The sequence below is a fragment of the Balaenoptera borealis genome (assembly GCF_965194805.1).
Source record: "Balaenoptera borealis genome assembly, chromosome: 12".
NCBI lineage: Eukaryota > Metazoa > Chordata > Mammalia > Artiodactyla > Balaenopteridae > Balaenoptera > Balaenoptera borealis.
The window spans coordinates 17238622-17263612 of NC_138869.1; the positions used below are offsets into that span (position 1 = coordinate 17238622).

General features: G+C 40.8%; 1 protein-coding gene across 9 annotated transcripts in view; it reads right to left on the bottom strand.

Annotated features, from left to right (window-relative positions):
* Positions 1–24991, bottom strand: part of CNTN4 (contactin 4) — a 950427-nt gene that overhangs the window by 163167 nt on the left and 762269 nt on the right. For all 9 annotated transcript variants that reach the window (XM_082345360.1, XM_082345363.1, XM_082345356.1 and 6 more), the window contains 2 exons: positions 13662–13764; positions 10460–10644 (listed from right to left, as the gene is read on the bottom strand). In XM_082345360.1, coding sequence (XP_082201486.1) covers positions 10460–10644; positions 13662–13764 — 288 coding nt within the window. The remainder of the gene's footprint in view (positions 1–10459; positions 10645–13661; positions 13765–24991) is intronic.

The window sequence follows — 24991 nt, forward strand, 5'->3', positions numbered from 1 at the left end:
TCAAAGAGAAGGGCTTCCCTGGTGGCGCAATGGTTAAGAATCCGCCTGCTGAGAGAAGATGGCGGAAGAGTAAGACGCGGAGATCACCTTCCTTCCCACAGATACAGTAGAAATACATCTACACGTGGAACTGCTCCTACAGAACACCCACTGAACGCTGGCAGAAAACGTCAGACCTCCCAAAAGGCAAGAAACTCCCCCCGTACTTGGGTAGGGCAAAAGAAAAAAGAAATGACAGAGACAAAAGAATAGGGACGGCACCTGCACCAGTGGGAGGGAGCTGTGAAGGAGGAAAGATTTCCACGCACTAGGAAGCCCCTTCGCAGGCAGAGACTGCGGGTGGCAGAGGGGGGAAGCTTCGGAGCCACGGAGGAGAACGCAGCCACAGGGGTGCGGAGGGCAAAGCGGAGAGATTCCCGCACTTCCCGCACGGAGGCTCGGCGCTGACCAGCACTCACCAGCCCGAGAGGCTTGTCTGCTCAGCCGCCGGGGCGGGCGGGGCTGGGAGCTGAGGCTCGGGCTTCGGTCGGATCGCAGGGAGAGGACTGGGGTTGGCGGCGTGAACACAGCCTGAAGGGGTTAGTGCACCACAGCTAGCCGGGAGGGAGTCCGGGAAAAAGTCTGCAGCTGCCGAAGAGGCAAGAGACTTTTTCTTCCCTGTTTCCTGGTGCGTGAGGAGAGGGGATTCAGAGCGCCGCCTAAACGAACTTAAAAGACGGGCGCGAGCCGCGGCTAACAGCGCGGATCCCACAGCAACAGGGGCGCAGAGGGAAAAACGGAGAGATTCCCGCACAGAGGCTCGGCGCCAAGCAGCGCTCACCAGCCCGAGAGGCTTGTCTGCTCCCCCGCCGGGGCGGGCGGGGCTGGGAGCGGAGGCTCGGGCTTCGGTCGGATCGCAGGGAGAGGACTGGGGTTGGTGGCGTGAACACAGCCTGAAGGGGTTAGCGCACCACAGCTGGCTGGGAGGGAGACCGGGAAAAAGGCTGCAGCTGCCGAAGAGGCAAGAGACTTTTTCTTGCCTCTTTGTTTCGCGGCGCGCAAGGAGAGGGGATTCAGAGCGCCGCCTAAACGAACTCCAGAGACTGGCGCGAGCCGCGGCTATCAGCGCGGACCCCAGAGATGGGCGTGAGACGCTGGGGCTGCTGCTGCCGCCTCCAAAAAGCCTGTGTGCAAGCACAGGTCACTCTCCACACCGCCCCTCCCGGGAGCCCGTGCAGCCCGCCACTGCCAGCGTCCCGTGATCCGGGGACAACTTCCCCGGGAGAACGCACTGCGCGCCTCAGGCTGGTGCAACGTCACGCCGGCCTCTGCTGCCGCAGGCTCACCCCGCATGCTCACCCCTCCCTCCCCGCGGCCTGGGTGAGCCAGAGCCCCCGAAGCAGCTGCTCCTTTAACCCCGTCCTGTCCGGGCGGGGAACAGACGCCCTCAGGCGACCTACACGCAGAGGCGGGTCCAAATCCAAAGCTGATCCCCAGGAGCTGTGCGAACAGAGACGAGGAGGGGAAATCTCTCCCAGCAGCCTCAGAAGCAGTGGATTAAAACTCCACAAACAACTTGATGTGCCTGCAAAAACAAGACCCATATATATGCTGTCTACAAGAGACCCACTTCAGACCTAGAGACACATACAGACTGAAAGTGAGGGGATGGAAAAAGATATTCCATGCAAATGGAAATCAAAAGAAAGCTGGAGTAGCAATTCTCATATCAGACAAAATAGACTTTAAAATAAAGACTATTAGAAGAGACAAAGAAGGACACTATATAATGATCAAGGGATCGATCCAAGAGGAAGGTATAACAATTGTAAATATTTATGCACCCAACATAGGAGCACCTCAATACATAAGGCAAATACTAACAGCCATAAAAGGGGAAATCGACAGCAACACAATCATAGTAGGGGACTTTAACACCCCACTTTCACCAATGGACACATCATCCAAAATGAAAATAAATAAGGAAACACAAGCTTTAAATGATACATTAAACAAGATGGACTTAATGGATATTTATAGGCCATTCCACCCAAAAACAACAGAATACACATTTTTCTCAAGTGCTCATGGAACATTCTCCAGGATAGATCATATCTTGGGTCACAAATCAAGCCTTGGTAAATTTAAGAAAATTGAAATCGTATCAAGTATCTTTTCCGACCACAACGCTATGAGACTAGATATCAATTACAGGAAAAGATCTGTAAAAAATACAAACACATGGAGGCTACACAATACACTACTTAATAACGAAGTGATCATTGAAGAAATCAAAGGGGAAATCAAAAAATACCTAGAAACAAATGACAATGGAGATACGACGACCCAAAACCTATGGGACGCAGCAAAAGCAGTGCTAAGAGGGAAGTTTATAGCAATACAAGCCTACCTCAAGAAACAGGAAACATCTCGAATAAACAACCTAACCTTGCACCTAAAGCAATTAGAGAAAGAAGAACAAAAAAAACCCCAAAGCTAGCAGAAGGAAAGAAATTATAAAGATCAGGTCAGAAATAAATGAAAAAGAAATGAAGGAAACAATAGCAAAAATCAATGAAACTAAAAGCTGGTTCTTTGAGAAGATAAACAAAATTGATAAACCATTAGCCAGACTCATCAAGAGAAAAAGGGAGAGACTCAAATCAATAGAATTAGAAATGAAAAAGGAGAAGTAACCACTGACACTGCAGAAATACAAAAGATAATGAGAGATTACTACAAGCAACTCTATGCCAATAAAATGGACAACCTGGAAGAAATGGACAGATTCTTAGAAATGCACAAACTGCCGAGACTGAACCAGGAAGAAATAGAAAATATGAACAGACCAATCACAAGCACTGAAATTGAAACTGTGATTAAAAACCTTCCAACAAACAAAAGCCCAGGACCAGATGGCTTCACAGGTGAATTCTATCAAACATTTAGAGAAGAGCTAACACCTATCCTTCTCAAACTCTTCCAAAATATGCTGCAGAGGGAGGAACACTCCCAAACTCATTCTACGAGGCCACCATCACCCTGATACCAAAACCAGACAAAGATGTCACGAAGAAAGAAAACTACAGGCCAGTATCACTGATGAACATAGATGCAAAAATCCTCAACAAAATACTCGCAAACAGAATCCAACAGCACATTAAAAGGATCATACACCATGATCAAGTGGGGTTTATCCCAGGAATGCAAGGATTCTTCAATACACACAAATCAATCAATGTGATACACCATATTAACAAATTGAAGGAGAAAAACCATATGATCATCTCAATAGATGCAGAGAAAGCTTTCGACAAAATTCAACACCCATTTATGATAAAAGCCCTCCAGAAAGTAGGCATAGAGGGAACTTTCCTCAACATAATAAAGGCCATATATGACAAACCCACAGCCAACATTGTCCTCAATGGTGAAAAACTGAAACCATTTCCACTAAGATCAGGAACAAGACAAGGTTGCCCACTCTCACCACTATTATTCAACATAGTTTTGGAAGTGTTAGCCACAGCAATCAGAGAAGACAAAGAAATAAAAGGAATCCAAATCGGAAAAGAAGAAGTAAAGCTGTCACTATTTGCAGATGACATGATACTATACATAGAGAATCCTAAAGATGCTACCAGAAAACTCCTAGAGCTAATCAATGAATTTGGTAAAGTAGCAGGATACAAAATTAATGCACAGAAATCTCTTGCATTTCTATACACTAATGACGAAAAATCTGAAAGTGAAATTAAGAAAACACTCCCGTTTACCATTGCAACAAAAAGAATAAAATATCTAGGAATAAACCTACCTAAGGAGACAAAAGACCTGTATGCAGAAAATTATAAGACACTGATGAAAGAAATTAAAGATGATACAAATAGATGGAGAGATATACCATGTTCCTGGATTGGAAGAATCAACATTGTGAAAATGACTCTACTACCCAAAGCAATCTACAGATTCAATGCAATCCCTATCAAACTACCACTGGCATTTTTCACAGAACTAGAACAAAAAATTTCACAATTTGTATGGAAACACAAAAGACCCCGAATAGCCAAAGCAATCTTGAGAACGAAAAATGGAGCTGGGGGAATCAGGCTCCCTGACTTCAGACTATATTACAAAGCTTCAGTAATCAAGACAGTTTGGTACTGGCACAAAAACAGAAATATAGATCAATGGAACAGGATAGAAAGCCCAGAGATAAACCCACACACATATGGTCACCTTATCTTTGATAAAGGAGGCAAGCATATACAGTGGAGAAAAGACAGCCTCTTCAATAAGTGGTGCTGGGAAAATTGGACAGGTACATGTAAAAGTATGAAATTAGAACACTCCCTGACACCATGCACAAAAACAAACTCAAAATGGATTAAAGACCTAAGTGTAAGGGCAGACACTATCAAACTCTTAGAGGAAAACATAGGCAGAACACTCTATGACATACATCACAGCAAGATTCTTTTTGACCCAGCTCCCAGAGAAATGGAAATAAGAACACAAATAAACAAATGGGACCTAATGAAACTTAAAAGCTTTTGCACAGCAAAGGAAACCATAAACAAGACCAAAAGACAACCATCAGAATGGGAGAAAATATTTGCAAATGAAGCAACTGACAAAGGATTAATCTCCAAGATTTACAAGCAGCTCATGCAGCTCAATAACAAAAAAACGAACAACCCAATCCAAAAATGGGCAGAAGACCTAAATAGACATTTCTCCAAAGAAGATATACAGATGGCCTACAGACACATGAAAGAATGCTCAACATCATTAATCATTAGAGAAATGCAAATCAAAACTACAATGAGATATCATCTCACACCGGTCAGAATGGCCATCATCAAAAAATCTAGAAACAATAAATGCTGGAGAGGGTGTGGAGGAAAGGGAACACTCTTGCACTGTTGGTGGGAATGTAAATTGATACAGACACTATGGAGAACAGTATGGAGGTTCCTTAAAAAACTACAAATAGAACTACCATACGACCCAGCAATCCCACTACTGGGCATATACCCTGAGAAAACCATAGGTCAAAAAGAGTCATGTACCAAAATGTTCATTGCAGCTCTATTTACAATAGCCAGGACATGGAAGCAACCTAAATGTCCATCGACAGATGAATGGATAAAGAAGATGTGGCACATATATACAATGGAATATTACTCAGCCATAAAAAGAAATGAAATGGAGGTATTTGTAATGAGGTGGATGGAGTTAGAGTCTGTCATACAGAGTGAAGTAAGTCAGAAAGAGAAAAACAAATACAGTATGCTAACACATATATACAGAATCTAAGGAAAAAAAAAAAAAAAGGCCATGAAGAACCTAGTGGCAAGACGGGAATAAAGACACAGACCTACCAGAGAATGGACTTGAAGATATGGGGAGGGGGTGGGGTGAGATGTGACAGGGTAAGAGAGTGTCATGGACATATATACACTACCAAATGTAAAATAGATAGCTAGTGGGAAGCAGCCGCATAGCACAGGGAGAACAGCTCGGTGCTTTGTGACCACCTAGAGGGGTGGGATGGGGAGGGTGGGAGGTAGGGAGATGCAAGAGGGAAGAGAAATGGGAACATATTGTATATGTATAACTGATTCACTTTGTTATAAAGCAGAAGCTAACACACCATTGTAAGGCAATTATACTTCAATAAAGATGTTAAAAAAAAAAAAAAAAAAAAAAAAGAATCTGCCTGCCAATGCAAGGGACACGGGTTCAAGCCCTGGTCCGGGAAGATCTCACATGCTGTGGAGCAGCTAAGCCCATGCGCCACTACTACTGAGCCTGCGCTCTAGAGCCCGTAAGCCACAACTACTGAGCCCTCACCCCACAACTACTGAAGCCCGCGCACCTAGAGCCTGTGCTCCGCAACAAGAGAAGTCACTGCAATGAGAAGCCCGCTCACCGCAACCAAGAGTAGCTCCCGCTCACCGCAACTAGAGAAAGCCCGCGCACAGCAACGAAGACCCAACACAGCCAAAAATAAAAATAAAATAAAATAAATTAAAAATAAAAATCAATGAGTTGGCCCCAGTAGATCCTTCCAGCTCAAACATTATAGGATTCTATGAACAACAGCCTGTTCACTGCTCAAATATTATATTCCCTATTTCCTCATGGTGAAGATGATTTTACTCTCTTAACACCCGTTACATATAGGAGAAACTGAACAAAAGGCATTAAATATCAGGTTCCTTTAGTTCATGCTTCATTCTTGTAAATGATGTTACTCTATTGGTCTATTTGTGCAAAAAGGTAGTGACTATACAGACATAATGAGGTGGAAAGATGAATAATTATCAAGTTAATTAAATCCATTTTATACTTCCCTTTCCTTTATTCAAAGATAATTACTTTAGCACCCTCCTACTTTGCCTATGTAGAATGGCCATAATGCTTGATGTGACAGCAAGCTGCTAGCTTTCATGGGAAGCAGGAACACCTTTGCTTGCATGTAATTTAATCTTAGGATTCACTCTACCACTTGAAAACAGCCTAGCACGAGAGCAATGGTTCTTACACTGTGGACTCCAGACAAGCTGCATAAGCATGACCAGGGAACTTAACAGAAATACAAATTCTCAGGTCCCACCCTAGTTCTACAGAATCAGAATTTCTGGGGATAGAACGCAGTATTCTGTATTTTAATAAAATTTTCAGATTCCTCTAAAGCACACTGAAGTTTGAGAACCTCTAGCATGAAGGAACAGGCATAGCATTTGGAATCTAGCTCTACTTAACCATGTAACTTCAATCAGTAACATTTTCTCTTTGGGTATCAACTTCCTTATCTATAAAATGTCTAAGTGTAGGAATGACTTGGGAGTGTCTTATTCATTCTAACTCCAAAATATATGTCAAGCCTCCATTTATTTTCCTTCTTTGAGTCCTAGCCACCAACCTCTCTCACCTGGTTGGCTTCTTGACCGGTTGTCCTGCTTTTACTCTTGGTTCCCTATAATCTAATCACCACAAAACAACCAGAGTGGTCTTTTAAAAGCATGAATGTGATTGAGTCATTCCCCTGCTTAAAATCCTCCACTGGTTTCCCGTTATGATCAGAATAAATCCCAAACTCTGGGGCTGGCTTACAAGGTACTGCATAATGTGTCACCCTCCTATGTTTCCAAACCTTTTGCCCTTTCTCACTATGACTAAGTTACACTAGCTTCCTTGATACATCTCACAATGCAGTGTTAATTGCAATGTTAAGTAGTTTCCTGTCTCAGGGCCTTTGTACTTCCTTACCTTCTGCCTGGAATGTACCACTCCTTGAAAGCCTGGCTCTTTTTCATCCTTTAGGTTTCAGCTCCAAAGTCAAATCTCAGACAAGTCTTCCCTGACTACCTTATCTTATGAAGCCTTTCTTCTGCTCCTAGTTATTTGCTATCATATCATCCTACTCATTTTCTTCACAACTCTTACCACACTATGAAATTTTCTAGTTCATTTATTTGCTTAATAGTAAATTGCCCGTCAGCTTCTAGTAAAAGACAAGCTCCTTGAAGGCAGGGATTTGTCTTACAACCCTAAGTGCCGAACATTGCCTGCCATATGGTAGGCAATAAAAATTTCTTTTGAACAAATTAATAATATATTAAAGTCATTTTGGAAAATGTCAACCTTTAAGTAACAAATATCTGTAGTATTTTAACCCTGAATATATAACAGATCTATTTTTAGGAAGTTTTGTATGCTCAAAAATATCTGAAAGAGCAGATTAAAATTAGACCACACAGACAAGTATAGGTCATGGCAAAAATAAATTGGGAAAATGGAGATGGGTAAAAATGTTTTATGTCTGAACTAGTTTCAGTTCTTCCCGTATCGCAACCACGAGTAGCACATGCTAACCTAAAGAGACAGCCACAGTGGAAACACACCAACCAGGAACAGGGGCTTCTATCATCCTGCCACAGGGAACGTAGGAGCAATGGAACCATGCCCAGCAGGCCTTTGGAGGAAGGTGAAAAGGTTTAGGGCAGGATCAGAAAAATTGTCATTTTTTCAGGCCAGAACAGAAGTGAGCACACCTGTCCGTGGTTGTTGAAGTGAAGAGTTGATGAATGGGATGCAGCAACTTGGAACCAAAAAGGAAAAACAGGTTTCTAAGCTGAAACCCATGGTTTATAATCCCCGATCACAGCACATCTTAATGTTGTAAGAAATTTTCTTGTTAACAAAGACAGAACGTTCATGGATAAGTGACTGGGGCTACTTTCTCCCCTTTTGTGAAATATATGGTGACTTTAATGATAATAACTCATTTAACTTGGAGATCTAGGCAGCTGGATATCAGAAACACAGCACTGGACAAACCCACTAGAGACCAGAAAAAATATATAAAAAGAAAGAAAAAAAAAATGACAGCCAAGCACTTTTGTATAATTAAGCTCTCCTGTGACAATGAAAACAATTTGATAATTTCTGTGTCGCTGATACGCTAGTTGAGGAAAAACAAAAGAATAAACATAGATGCAAAAGCCCAGCACCATGAAAGTCAACTTATTAGACAAGCTTCTAACTAACACCAAGGATGGTTGACAACTGAGGAAAAAGCTGAGTTATCTTCAGAAAGTAGGCAAATTTCATTCTGCTTTTTTCTCCATGCATGGATGCAGACAAGTTCATTTAAAAGGGAAACACTGTTAGGACCTGATTTTCATCTCCAGGCAGGACCCCTGAGAAAACCTTTCACTATACAAGGCTGAAGGCCAGTGACAAGGCTGATTCTCCACAACAGTAACAATGGACTCTTCTATTTCTGGTGCAGGAAACCTCTGACGTACTAGAAAGCACTATGTCAACTCCTGGTAGCAGACTATTTCACACCTTTTTAACATACTGAAAACAGATATCTCACTTCAAAGAAAATCATGAAAGTGAAAAATGACTTCAATCAATTATTTGAGCAACACAAGTAACACTTAGGAACCACTGCCACTGGATGGAAATATCTAACCAACTAATTAAAAAAAAAATGGCCATTTACCTGAATATTTTCAGGTTGTTCCTACCTGATACAGGAGAAATAATTATTACACTGGAGAGAAGAATGTATCCTAAACACTTAAAAAAGACAGCAAGTGCATCTCACTGAACAAATCTGTAACCTTCAGTCTTATGTTTTTCCAGCCAATGAACTGTGATGTCTTTTGCTTTTCAACCAATGAAATAAGGTATCAACCATGACAGTTTATGAAAGAGCAAAGATCAAGCATCAAGTCTGTCATCTGGCATGAGTAGAGTTGGTCCTTTATTGTTGAAGGAAGATGGGTGATTGAAAAAGAGTGCATATTTATTCAAACAACGGGTGCTGAAGTCATCACGTGAAGCACTTGGTAAAATCATGTGTGTTCTTCCACCAACTGGTCAATGTCAGAAGTATGAGTCCAAAATGCTGAGGGTCAGATGGGGGAGGTTGCTGAAGGCTAGCTGATATTCAAAATCTCCCCCCAGTTTCTAATCATGCTTCTAGAAAACCTTGCATGATCACTGAACAAAATTCTTTCCCCATATCTTAAAAGCAAAACGTTCTGGAAGAAGAACTGATGAAATAAATAGACTTCCGTGGTATTAGTTACTGCAAGAAATAGGAAGGTTTAAAGCCTTTGCTACAACTTGCCCCTGCCTAAAGAACTGCTCTCATCCTTTTAATATACACTGTTGTTTATTTAAGCCATTCTTGAATACTTATCAATCTATAATATTTATTTTCAATACCCCAGACAGATGGGATTCAGGCACGTTCCAATTTGGGAGAACTCAATTTGCTTTCAAAATGCCTATCCAGTGAAATCCCTTTCTGGATTTCAAATCAATACCCTAACAGGGTTTCCAAGATAGGCTCAATTGATGACCACTTGCTAGAAGTTTTACATTTATATTATGTTTGGATCAATGCCGATGATTCGATTGGAATAGGAGCAGCTGCGCAGAAAAGGTCTTTGGGGTGAGAGAGATTTGTCATGCTCCACGCTGGTAAGAACTAAATTTGGACAATGTGCATTTTGAAATGTTCATGGTACCATATTAAATCACTACCAAATAGGAGCAATTACAAAGGATTAACACGAACTCCAAATCAAAATTCGAACGAAGAAAAGCAGAGAGCTTTAAAAAAAAAACCAAAAACAGGAGCAGGAATAACACAATGTTTCCTGTGTCAGTTTTACAGCTTGATGGCAGGAGAGAAAATAGGTCCTTTGCAAGTGTGTTCACACTAATTTCTATCCGCCAAACGTATCAGCATATATCTTCCATCCCTGCCCCCCATCCTCACTCTCGCTACCCAGAATCACCCAGGGCATGCTAATTAAGCAGCAAACCAAGGGTTTTACACAATCCTATTTTGAACAATCCTTCTGAAAAAACCTGAATGCAAACCTCCCAGCTTATAATGTTAATACCAGGAAGGTCAACAAATGATAAACTGGAATCACAGTCTTACCAAAGAAAGTCAGCTGTCCCCTTGCTATGTTTTTCCCTCTTGAATTTTCAGCCACACATTCGTACCAACCAGCATCCTCCTGCTGAAAATTAGGGATTTCAAGAATTCCATTCGACTTGTGTCTTCTGGCTTTCCTTGCTATCGGCTTTCCATCAGCTCTTCTCCAGATAATAGTTGGTACTGGACTGATAGCAAGAAAAAATGGGAGTGAATCAAGTTAGAGAGACTGTTTCTTTTATTTGAACCTATGCTCCTTACAACCCCTTCCTTCTTGTTTCTAAGCATTATAAGCTTGCACTAGACAGTGTTCCCCAAATGTCATTTATTCACGTATCACTGTGATGATTTTAGTGATATCCACATCTCCAGTATTATTATATACTTAGTGTTTTCCTTAAAATCAAATAACCTTTCTTAACCTTAAATGAGTTAATCTATATCGTATGCAATATTACCAATGAAATAAAAACAGATTTTTATATGCTTGTTCTATTTTTTCTAGTGCATCTGTTTCTTTTAAAATCATAAATATGAAAATAAAAATGTCCATGCACAGATGTGGAGAATTAAAGGTGCCTTCCACTAAGATGAGGTCCAGGCCCCCCTCTCCTTGAACCTGGTGGGTTCTTTGGCTACCTGGACTATTGAAATAAAGCAGAAGTGATGTGGTGTCAGTTTCAAGGCTCAGGGGATAAGAAACTGGCAGCTTCTACTTGCTGCCCCTTGGGACACTCTCTGTGGGACCTTATCAACTTGTAGAAGTCCATTAGGAGGGTGGTTTCAGGAAACTTTACTTAAGTATTGAGATAAGGAAAGAAACAATCTGTGGGGTCTTTAAGTACTCTCAAGACATCGATCATCCTCCAGCCAAAACTGTTAGAACACATCTTAAATTGCAAGGGCATCACTGAATCTGCATGCAAATCAATGGTTTAGTGAGCTAACCACAGCTTTTAAGATTGCGGCTTCCTAGCAGGGGATACAATTGTTTACATATTTATTTTTCACAAAAAACACACACAGACAAGTAATTACACTAAAGACTCTGCTAATCTTCTCTGGAAAACCTGAGATGGTATTTAAAAAATTAGAGCCATCAACTCTACTATACTTGTTTTAGAGAAATTTAAGTTCATTAGGCAGACACTAACTCAAAAGGCAGAAAGGGCTCTATCAAAAGTACATTCTGGGTGTCTTTACATGTGATGAGATAGACACTTAATACGTGCCTTTACAAATAACTGTACTTAGAGATAGTCTTTCTGCTCTTAAGTGGGCCATGATGATGTGTTTCCGCAGCTGGATGTGCATACCCAAACATTTCTGTATAGATTGGAGGAGCCCAATTTGGGTCCTTTGTTTTCATTCTAGTGCCATTCAAGCAGCGTGAATAGTGTGTAATTCATACCCCTTTTGAAGTAGATACAAAGTAAATTTTGTTGTCTTCCTCCACAGAAGATTTTTCAAGGTGTCACCTTGCAGAATTCACCAAACACATTCCTAGCCTATCCAGTTACCTTCTCTCATCTTTTCTTTGAATTAAGTTTCCTAATATATATATAAATATATATTTATATACAATAAAAAACAGGACCATCTTGTACTGTTTGGCAATCTGCTTTTAGTCTCTTAGTAATAAACCATGGGCATTTTCTAAGTTTCACATGTTGTTTTACAACTTGACTTTTAATGTTGGTACAGTGTTCAATCCTACAGCAATGTCATAATTTATTTAACGGGGTAAGTTTTCAGGACATAGAAAATGATCACTGTATTTTTCAGCACCAAAGTAAAGATACTACTGCAGCATATACTGCCATGACTTGAAAACAGGAAAACCAAAAGAATCCTTCCTTTAGAGCTAAAAATAAAATTGAAAAAAAAAAAAGAACAGCTTTCTTCCATGGCTGCTGTAAAACACAAAATCATGTGAATATAGATTACATGCTGACACAGGGGTTGAGCAAAAGTTAGTGCTGCTGCCTTAGCCAACATTTGGGTACAGGAAAAGGATGAGGAGTTAGCAGTGGGTTAGCCAGATAGGTGGGGTTGGGCATAGAGATTCACGTGTATCATTAAAGTACATAGATGACCAAAAATTTCTTATTTCAGATGACAGTTTTTATCACTGATGCCAAACCTTTCCTGCAGGGTTACTGGCAAAATCTTAACTGATCTGCTTTTCATCCCTCTTATGCCCTCTGACAGATACTGTAACGGAAAATCTAACTGGTTCCCAAGTAGGCTTATCTAAGAAGACGCCACAGATTGAATAATAAAGTTGTGAATAATTTTCAGATGACTCTGTAAAATAAAGACTCTCTTAGAGAATATCAGGTCTTACCAATCTCTAGCCAAAGCAGAAGGAAATCGAAATCCAAAGTAGAAACAAGATGCTATTGCTTACATGTGGAATCTAAAATATGACACAAATGAACTTATCTATGAAACAGAAACTGACTCACAGACATAGAGAACAGTCTTGTGGTTGACAAGGGGGAGGGAGGTGGGGAGGGATGGATTGGGAGCTTGGGATTAGCAGATGCAAAGCAGTATATAGAGAATGGATAAACAACACGGTCCTACTGCACAGCATAGGGAGCTATATCCGATATCCTGTAATAAACCATAATGGAAAAGAATATGAAAAAGAATATATATATATGTAAAACTGACTCACTTTGCTGTACAGCAGAAATTAACACAGTACTGTAAATCAACTATACTGCAATAAAATAAAATTTTCAGAACGGTAGAAAGAAGAGACGGGCAATTTAAAAGGAAGTACAAGACAAGTTTGGTGCATATTCCGTAAACTGGGACCCGAATGAAAGTCCACATTTTTCCGAACAGTCAACTTCACTGTACCCCAAATGAAGGCCATTGTTTTCCTGTCATTCTGGGTTAGACAACATGTACATTACAGGTCATTGTAATAGAACAAAGCGCTTTTTCAGAATTGCCCATTCTCCTCTCCTTTGTGGCCATGTCCATCGTGGCAGGCTAATCCCTCTCGTCCCATGACACGTCCCCTCTCCATGATGAGAGGGCGAAATCAAAGATGCGCACGCAGAATCACAGCGAGAGAGGCTTGGCTTGCTTTTCAGTTACTTCAGAAACCATCACGGCGAACAGTGCAAAGAAAATTCTACACTTGCCCAAGCTGGAGGGAGGACAAGGGAGAAGAGAAACCAGAACTTACTTTCCTAACGCAAAGCATTCCAGCTTCACTGTTGTTCCTTTTGCAGTCGGGACCGTTTCTGGGAACTGCACTTCTATTTTTGGCTCATATTCACCCATCACCCCTGTGAATAAACAAAGGAGCTAAGTCTTGGAGATTCTTTTAAAACATACACAAGTGTTTTTCTGTTAACGTAGGATGCTCCTACACATCACTGTGTGTGCAATTAATTCCTTCATTTAAAGCGGCTCCTATCTCTTAACAGCCGTGAATCATGGCTTCTCTCCCAGTTACTGCTAGAGAAAAATTTGTATCACAGTACCACACCATCTGCCTAGGAGTAAATTCTCCATGCATACCCCATTGCTTCTTGAAAATACTTTTTTTAAAAAGTAGTCATGGAAGAAAAAGAGGAAGGGCTATAAAGTCCTAGTCACCAGGAAGATATTAATTATTGTTTTGGAAACATACTGCAGAAAATTTAAAATACATTTAAAAAAATGTTCATGCTTTATTGTGTCTATATAAAGACAATTTCTGAGGAATCAATTTATCACCATGAATTACTTTTCTTTCACTTTTGAAGGGCAATCTGAATTAGTCATAAATTGGTATATGCAAGGTAACACAAAATTCTTATATTTTTAATATATTCTGAAACAATGACAAAAGAACTATAGGAAGCAACCACTGAAAACAACCTTTAAGTTATACCCACCTTGCCAATGGCAGCAATGGCAGGCTTACCTTGAAGGTCATATTCTCCCACTTTCCCATATCCTGGAAAATTACTGTACAATTATAGCCAATGCAGCACAGCCTAACAAATTAAGTCCATGCTTTATAACTAAATGCTTATAAATGATTTCTTATCAATACATTCTTGACACTGTCTACTACTACTCTAATTGTTTTAATACATTTATTTCTATTCAATTTCTAGGCTTTTCCTGTGGTCTCTGAGTCAACTGTCCCAATATAAAGTTTGAAATTATCTAGCTTACTAAAACATGATAGGGTCCTCTGTTTCGTCTCTTCTTTAGGCTTCCCACAGTTAGAGGGAAAAGAGACTGAAGGATTCAGATGGAAAGGTTAAAAGTAAGGAACAGATGGGGACAGGTACAATGACTAAGAGAAACAGTTCCATTCATTTTGCAGAGGTGACCCTCTTTATCTGCAGCTTCACAGTTTGGGAAGCAGCAATGGGATTTCCTCAATGTGAAAAAAAGAAATCAACCCCAAGTGACAGATGATGCATTAGTCTAGCTAGGTTTGCTGTGACATATGTCACCAAAAGCGCAAAGTTGAACATAGTTGTTCGTTTTTATCCTTTCATAGACTGACAGGGAGGAATGGATTTGGAAGACACCTTTGAGTTAATTTGGTTCAGTATTCTTAATCTTGGCATTCATGCATGCATACTTTTCTGCAGAAAGGACCCATACCTAGCAACCCATTCTAGAAAGGACCTTAACCCCCGCAAAATGGAAACCACAGTTCTAGTCTGTTCCTGCCTTTCACAAGCAAGTCTGTACTCTCGAAGGGGTTAAACAGACTAGTGTGCAAGGTTGCAACTCTGGTCCCTGAGTCCTCATCTTAATCTTTTACTATGGCCTCTTGCCACTGCAGGAGTAACACTCCAGAACTAAATTCCAGTACACTAAATCCATGCTTGATATGTTCAGATACAAAACCATTCTCCCCTTTCTGGTCAGTCTCTGAGTCCTCTTGCACTTACGTTTGGGTTTGCCTTCCCTTGAGCATGTGCCCCACAGCAGGACCATAAAGAGACAGTGCTAGCTAACGCCCACATTCGCACACTTCTGCTGAACTTGCTAACAAACAACCCATACAGCTGACTCACCATCCCATAAATATCAGTAGTATGACTCCGAGCGCAGGAACAAGTTAACACCTCTGAGTGCTGTGTGTGCGGCTGTGTACCCCGAGAGCAGTGTTAATTAGAAAAACAACTGCCTTGAGAGAAAGAGGTCTTTTGTCCTCCTGGGAAATCAAGACAAACGACACTACAGTGTATCATGAGTGGAAGGGGGATGAGATGATAAGGTTAAAATACGGAGGGTCAAGACTGTCTCAGCCATGATCAGGTTTTCCCCTACCCCCTCGTTCTATCAACATTACATGTAAACCTGGTTTCTGTAATGCAACTATGAAAGATACATCAAGGATCAAAAATGTCTCACACATTCTTGTCCTGAGCAACTGAAATAGCACTGCTCAGTGTCCCAGGTCCCCTCAGCTATTATCTCCTCATCCTAAAATCCCACCTATTACGGCCCCGACTCAAAATCCCCTCCTCCAGCCTCCTGTACCCCTTTCCTTAGTACGCCCTACACTCTGTAGCCCACAGCAGTCTTTAAATGACCAGAAAGTATCAAATCTCTTTTGCTTCAGTTCTCACTGTTTCCCATGACTTACTGTAAAAAACATGTAAAGATTTTGTAAATTGACTGAGTCGTGCAACCATCACCATAACCCAGTTTTAGAACATTTCCATCACCCCAAAAAGATCCCTCATGCCTGTTGACAGTTAATTCCAGAACCAATCCCAGCCCCCGGCAACCACTAACCTGCTTTCTATGTCTATAGATTTGCCTTTTCTGGACATTACATATAAATGAAATCATACAATGTGTGGTCTTTTGCATTTGGCTTCTTTCTTTCTTTCTTTTTTTTACTGCCCTAGATGCCAGGAATACAACTGGGAATGTAAGGGAGGAAAAACTTTTTCTCTACCTTTCTAAAATTCTTTTGGCTTATTTATTAATTAAGACATTAACAGGAGAAAAAACAAATTTAATTTTGTACATATGGGAGCCTCACATAGGCATGAGAGGGTCAAAGACAGGCAGGCAGTTAAAGCTTATAGGCCATCCTGAGCTAAGGAGGAGGGGGTAGGGATATGGGTCTTCAAAGGGAAGGAAGACAACTCACAGAAATATGGGAAAAGCAAATGTTTGGTAAACAAAGTTTGTTATGCCATGCAGAGACAATAGGATAGAGTGAGGAATTTGAATAAACAGGTCCACTGAGCTCTCCCCAGTCTACCACACCTAGGCCATACTCTTTGTAGTTATCTCTGGTAATAGCTCTCTTTCTGGACCAGGCCCTCTATCCAAATCCTTCTTTTTTTTTTTTTTTTAATTTAATTTAATTAATTTATTTTTTATACAGCAGGTTCTAGTTAATTAGTTATCTATTTTATACATATTAGTGTCTACATGTCAATCCCAATCTCCCAGTTCATCCCACCACCACCACCCCCGCTGCTTTCCCCCCTTGGTGTCCAAACATTTGTTCTCTATATCTGTGTCTCTATTTCTGCCTTGCAAACTGGTTCACCTGTACCATTTTTCTAGATTCCACATATACGTGTTAATATACGATATTTGTTTTTCTCTTTCTGACTTACTTCACTCTGTATAACAGTCTCTAGGTCCATCCATGTCTCTACAAATGACCCAATTTCGTTTCTTTTTATGGCCGAGTAATATTCCATTGTATATATGTACCGCATCTTCTTTATCCATTCGTCTGTCAATGGGCATTTAGGTTGCTTCCATGACCTGGCTATTGTAAACAGTGCCACAATGAACACTGGGGTGCATGAGTCTTTTTGAATTATGGTTTTCTCTGGGTATATGCTTAGGAGTGGGATTGCTGGGTCATAACCATGTTCTTCTTAACTGCCATCTTGTCTTGCCTACCAGTTGGCTCCTCACTGAACAATTTTTAAAAGAACATCTCTTTCAAAGATTTCAAATTTCTGAAATATTTTGTTTATTTGTGACTTCTGCCTTCATCACAATGTATACTTCTCATGTTTAGTTCATGTGTTTAGTTCTGTCTTCCATCCAGACTATAAACCCCATGATGTCAAGTAATATGTCCATCTTTTTCATGCTTGCTTTTATCTTTGTCTCTTCACTTACTAGGTGCTCAGTAAAAAACTGTCATGAGGGCGGGGCTGACTGCGTGCACCGGGAGGGCAGGGTGCCGAGTGCCCCCGAGGATTCGACTGACCCGCCCGAGCTGGCTCAGGATGAGGACGCGCTGGGCCAACCCTCTCCATGCGGCGGAGCTGCTGGTGCTGCTCCTCCCGTGCTTCGGTCTGGTGGAGCCCTCTGGTCGCTCAGGTAATGATTCATTCACCATCGTTAATGAAAACACAGGCAAGTGCATCACGCCACTGAATGACTGGATAGTAGCAAAGGACTGCGATGAAACCAAGGACATGTTGTGGAAGTGGGTGTCCCAGCATCGACTCTTTCATCTGCAATCCCAGAAATGCCTTGGCCTAGACATTACCAAACCCACGGATTCCTTGAGGATGTTCCGCTGTGACGCCAATGCCATGCTGTGGTGGAAATGTGAGCACCATTCTCTGTACGGAGCTGCCCAGTACAGGTTGACTCTGAAGGGTGGACACACCATAGCCAGTACCAATTCATCTGATGTCTGGAAAAAAGGAGGCTCAGAGGAAAACCTCTGTGCCCAGCCTTACCATGGTGAGTACCGGAGAGGCACTTTGACTCACTTGCTGCTGTATTTGGTGAAAGTGGCCTTGAACATGTACCACTGACCACAAGGAGAGTCATGCACTTGTGAGGGGAGTGAGCTGGTGTTTAGTTCCAGACACCGAGGTCAGTGCCATTTGCTCCCTTTAACAGGCAAGGCTAGGAGAGGTTAGGTGCCTTGTCAGAGGTCTTGCAGCCATTCTGTGGCACCCTGGGATTCGAAACCTCTCCGATGCCTGAGCATAAGTACTTCCTATGATTACATCCTGAACTCCAGAGAAAAGGAAATGTTAGAGTAACAGGAAGTCCTCTACACAGGATAAAAGTCAAATGATCTAGTAAAGTTGAACCTATTCTAAGTCAAAAAAGAAGAAAGAGAAAGGGAAAAAAAAGGAAATGAATTTTTTCTCGTCTGCAGATTTGGATGTAATGGAAAAACTTTCAGAGTCTTGCGGGCTTTACTTTTATTTTTGGCGTGGCTATCACACTTGGATGTTTGTATTTATGATTCAACATTTTAAGAGTGGACTTTTTCCTCACTTGCTTCCAAATATAAGTATATGAATACAGATCTTCCTCCACTTACAATGGGGTTATGTCCCTATAAACCCATCATAAGTTGAAAATATCATAAGTCAAAAATGCATTTAATACACTTCTAATGAACATCATAGCCTGGCCTACCTTAAATGTGCTCAGAACACTTACATTAGCCTACAGCTGGGAAAGATCATCTACCACAAAGCTTATTTTATAATAAAGTGTTGAATACCTCATGTAGTTTATTGAATACTGTACTGAAAGTGAAAAACAGAATGGTGTGTGTCAGTTGTTTACCTTCATGACCGTGTGGCTGACTGGGATCTGTGGCTGCTGCTGCCCAGCATCACGAGAGAGGGTTGTACCATGTACTGATAGCCCAGGGAAAGACCAAATTCAAAGTACGGCTTCCATGGAATGAGTATCGCTTTCGCACCATCACAAAGTCGAAAAATCATAAATCAAACCATCATAAGTCTGAAACTGTCTTTGTTGCCTTTGGGGGAGCTGATCATGACTTTGTTTTGAGTCTAGAGACTCAGTTATAACAAATTTCTGAGTTTAAAAAGAAAGAGTAGGGCTTCCCTGGTGGCGCAGTGGTTAAGAATCCGCCTGCCAATGCGGGGAACACGGGTTCGAGCCCTGGTCTGGGAAGATCCCACATGCCGCGGAGCAACTAAGCCCGTGAGCCACAACTACTGAGCCTGCGCGTCTGGAGCCTGTGCTCCGCAACAAGAGAGGCCGCGATAGTGAGAGGCCCGCGCACCGCGATGAAGAGTGGCCCCCGCTTGCCGCAATTAGAGAAAGCCCTCGCACAGAAACGAAGACCCAACACAGCCAAAAATAAATAAATAAATTTATTAAAAAAAAAAAAAAAAAACTGTCATGAAACATTTTATAAATAAACTTCTGGGCACTCCCGAATAACATTGCTGTTTCCTCTCATCTTTATAGCTATTTATACATTTGTCACCTCTTCTGTTGTACTTTTACTTCTTTGAGGAATGGAAGTACTTCTGATTTTTTTCTGTTCCTCACAAATCTTAGCTCAGTACAAGGCATATGGAAAAAACTGTGATACGTAGGAATTTGTGAAAGGGAGGAAAAGATGTAGAAATGTGGCCCTTTATACTGGGACACATAATAGCCATTAAGTCAAACATGTAAGTGTTCCCGGGCATAGAAGTTGTTTTTAAGTATTATCATGGCTCTTGTCCAAGTTCACTCACTTCAGATCATGCTTCTCTAAAATGAGCTGTGTAGGCTGTTTATGTGGTCACGTGGAGTGATTTCTGGGTGGACACACAGTGATCTATATTTATGGCTACAGGAACTGAGTAACAGAGTTATCAGTAATGATGAAGATTGAACTGTATTTATGGAAATAGTTACAGGACATAAAGATAGGGATCAGAGATGGAATGGCATGCGTTTCACTGCTCTTTAAAGAATTATTACATGTAAAGACTGTCTTAGTATTTAAATCATAAAAAAATGAAGGAAGCCATTTTTTTCAACTACATTATGAACATTTTTTGGAACACCTGTGAAGCGTTCCATTTAATTTGATTACATCTGGCACAGGCTATATTTTTATTTGACTATTTCTTTCATGTCAACTAATTTGGCCTTTTTCTACATTAAATTTAAAAAGCTCCTGCCTTTTTTAATTTTTTAAGAAACAAAACGCCCCTTAAAAGAGGAGCGCATTTTTCAAGTCATTCCTCTGACCACCTGTACACTTTTGAACTTAATTGGTCTATAGCTGCTCTGGTGATTTACATAATAATTAGGCAAAAAGGGTGAGGCCATTGATGGAATTGCTCCAGAATCCTTTTTCCATCTTCAAACTATTTAGGAAGGTGGAAAGATATAAAGGCCTAGGTATGTCTACACAACCAAGGTACAGCTGAAGTAAAAGTGCATACAATATTGTCAGGATCAACCAGGATTTATAATCTCAGCAATATTTCCTTTCTCCTGACTGAAATATATACATTGCCTATAGAGAAAACTCTTGCTTTCAATTCTAAATAGAGATACCTATATCTATAATTTTAAACATAAGGTGAAAAAAGTCTTAATTCATTAAAATGCATTGTCAATGTTTTCTATTCATTGGAGTGAGAGCACCGGCTGAGACAACAATAGTGAAAGTTACATCACTTAAAATTTCATACATCAAAGTCTTCAGGAGTCAGGGGCTTAGGTGTATTTACATTCCAATGAATTCAATAAATATTGATTTAACACCAACTATAGCAATGGGGTTACGATGTGCATACCACAGACCTGATCATTATCTTCATGACATTTGTAGTTACCCTTTTCCAGTGCCTTGCATAGTGATGCGGCATATGCAGGCAACAATTAATTGTTTATGGAATAACTGAGTTTATTTCCTAAAGAAGACATGCTACAAATTTCTAGGTGTTCTTTCCAAAACCAGTGTTCCTAAACTTTAAATCACCTGGAGGGCTTGAGTTTCTGAATTAGTAAGTTGAGATGGAGCCTGAGAATGTGCATTTCTCACAAGTTCCCAGGTGATGCTGATACTTCTGTACTTTAAGAACTTCTGTAGCAACCATGAGGTGTTGAGCCAAAGCAAGAAGTTGCACTGAAGAGTAACAGACATCATGGGCTAGTCACTGGGAGATGACTAGTAACGCGGAGTCGCACCAGTCACAAGGCCAATCAAGAGCCTGGATCCTGCAGACGACCTTGTGGCAATGATTATCTCCCTTTCAAAGCCTGAAAAATTATTAAGGCTGATGCTGATGTCTGTAAGAACCAGAATGTGACAGAATAACTGCCAAATTATAGAATATAAAAGAGAAATCAGCCACACACCACTCTTGTTTAACTACAATTTGCAGACAGCTGTCTTGGCAGAAGGAGGCCGGTTTGCAGAATTTTGGGCCATAAGATTTTGCCAACACCTGCCTTAGCTGGAATCTGCGGTTGTAAATTAAACCACAGAAGGGACTTTTACCAACTTCTACAGAGTGGGATTTTCTACTGAAGAAAAACTGCAAAAATTGTCCTATGAAAAGTTCCCACATGGCCTTTCTTGAGGAATGAATCATATGATATATATTCCATTTATCTAAAAATATTTGGAAATATCTGATTAGTCATACACATTTCTTGGGCTGAGTTCACCATTTTACTCTTTTAAGAAAGGCTTGTTTTGCCCTGGGTTGAAAGAGACATTGTAGGATCTAGGGGACTGTCCATGGAATCGCCACCACTACCCAGCCCCTAATCAGTGAATTCCCGTTTGAGGCAATAATTAATTGTGCAAATAAGAACTTCCCCAGTGCTGGAAAAGAGGAATAAGACACCTGCGGGTTGTATCTCACTTACACTTGGGGTTTTAATGTGACTTCAGAAGCCTGTGGGAGGTGAAAACAAACCCCATTATTTGACCTCAATCAAACCTACATCTCTTTCCTTCCTTCTCAATAGTTAAAGTGCAGAGATAACCTGAGCTATTCCAGAAAGGTGTCTCCTATGAAGGTAGAATAACTATTTGTCCATGCTTGCCTGGGACAGTCCTGGTTTACAACAAGTCCTGAAGTAATTTGCTAATAGTTTCCAGTTTGGGCAATTAATTATAAAGCCACCATCTTTTAGGTGAAAGCAAGCCGACTTTTGTCTTTTTTTGACAAAGTACTTTTATATTGATCCTACTAAAAAGTTCTTCATATTGTGAGCTAAACAACTCTCTCTCCCTCTAATTTTTTTGTCTTTCTTATGTATGTATGTATGTATTTATTTATTTTTAGCTGCATCGGGTCTTAGTTGGAGCACGCGGGATCTTTGTTGAGGCATGCGGGATCTTTCATTGCTGCATGCGGGCTTCTCTCTAGTTGTGGCGTGCGGGTTTTCTCTTCTCTAGCTGTGGCGCACAGGCTCCAGGGCGCGCGGGCTCTGTAGTTATGGCGTGCGGGTTCCAAAGCACGTGGGCTCTGTAGTTTGTGGCACTCAGGCTCTCTAGTTGAGGCGCATGAGCTCAGTAGTTGTGGCATGGGCTTAGTTGCCCCGTGGCATGTGGGATCTTAGTTCCCTGACCAGGGATCGAACCCGCACCACCTGCATTGGAAGGTGGATTCTTTACCACTGGGCGACCAGGGAAGTCCCTCTCCCCCTAATTTGTACGTGGTGGTCCTAGTTCAAGTCTTTGGAGCCACAAAGAACAAGTCTTGATGGACCGTCTTAAAATATTTAAAGATATCATCTTGTTGTCAGAGATTGGCAAAGTTATTTTTTGCACAGACACAGATAGCAAGGATTTTATTTAGGTTTTGTGAGTCATGCAGTCTCTGATTCAACTCTGCCATTGTAGCTGGAAAGCATCCAGAGACAATATGTAAACAAATAAGCATGGCTACTTTCCAATAAAATTTTATTTACAAAAACAGTGGTGGGTTATAGGTGGCCCATGAACTAAGGGTTGGCTAAGTCCTGGCTTAGAAGAAATGCGGAAGATAGCAAAGTTTGAGAGAGTCAACAGCATCAACAAACTATAGAACTAACAAGATTTCAGCAAGCTTGCCAAATGCTGAATCACTTACAAGTAAAAGAGAATGTAATTAAAAATAAGATATCATTTACAATAGCAATAAAAATTACAGAGAATCTAGGAGTTAGCTGAAAATACTCAACATTTTTATGGAAAAATATGTTAAACTTTATTTACAAAAGCAGGCCACGGGCAAGACTAGCCTACAGGAGGAAATTTGCCAGCTCCTGGTTTAAACAAATACTGTATCCATTGCCTGGAATTCTTATCCTTCCTGTTAGATTGGCCAACTCTTTACAGAAGCTTGAGCTGATTCCCAAGACCAGGCCAGGCTTCCTTACACACAAACCTTGACTGTTTGCATAATCTCACTGCACCTTCACTGCTCCTTGGTAGCTCTTACCACAATTGAAGCTTAAATAATCCTGCTTTAATTCTCCATCCTCCCCAGTCTGGCTCCACTCCTGCCTCAGGTTGTAATTAGGCTCCTAAGCTAGACTATTATCTATGAGGACATAGAAGACTTTTGTATCCCTAGTGACAAGTATACAACAAGCACTCAATGAACATTTCTTGCTTAAATGCATGATCAAATGAATGTCCAAGTCATCTGTATTCTAGGCTGGACACCTCTCCTGTCCTCTTTCATTTCAAATCCTTCCATCTGTAAATGTGTTTCCTGGAACTCAATTCAATAATTCCAATAAGGATGAAACTTTAGACCTTTCATTAATTTGGAGTTCTCTAAAACTGCAGGCTCCCAGGGGCTCTGATCACATCTTTTTATTTTACAGTGTACTATACACAACAGGTACCTAACAGATGCTTCCTAACTGAAGAGTGAAATGACCATCTAAGACCTTTTGGCTCCCACGGACCTGAAATGAATCTGACTATGCTAGAGGTCTAAAGCTGACTGACAAGTTCCTAAGCTTGTCAAGGTTTCAAAATATCCAGATCATTGAGACACTATTAAATCAGATTAGCAATGGCAGTTTAGCAAAATATCTCACATCCTTTAGTCATTCAGATGTTCTTCTCATAAAACAAGTTTTATGCCCACAGATGCTCAAATGTGATGTTGTCAGAGAATTAAATGAAAGACATGATCGCTGTGACAAAGCCACACAAAAGTTGCAATCAGAAGTGAGAGTAAAATAAAGCAACGTGTTTTGGGACAAACTCTAGATCTTAGGTAATACAAAATTACGCGCAAGTCAAGGGCACATCTCTGCCTGTTGCCAGGAAGAAGTTTCATCCTTGCCAGTCTAAAGGCTAAATCATCAAAAAAAGGTTGTAGATCAAGTTTACAATCAAAAAGAGATCCTCTTAATGACTAGGTTTTTAATCTGACGGCTAGGTTAATTAAATGGCCTACAATTGAAGTTGATCTATTCAAGAACACCCATTGTGGTTGTTAATGCTCACTTGACGATCTAACCCAATTTGGGGCAATATTAGGAAAGTTTACTATGAATAGATGGTAGTATCATAATGAAGAATACATTACACTGCATCGATAATCCAGAATATTCTAGTTTTCTCTTTTCGATTTTTTTAGTCTTTGGTCTTAAATTTGGAACATTGAAGGGAATGTAGTCTTCTAAGCCACTAGGAAATCCAATGGCCACAGAGGTGAAGGTTCACAAAATGACCCGTGATAGCCTGAAAGAGTGAATGCACCTAGTTTTGCATTCAACTAGGATTGGCTGTTAGCACTAAGAAGAAATCTGATCCAAAGAACAGCA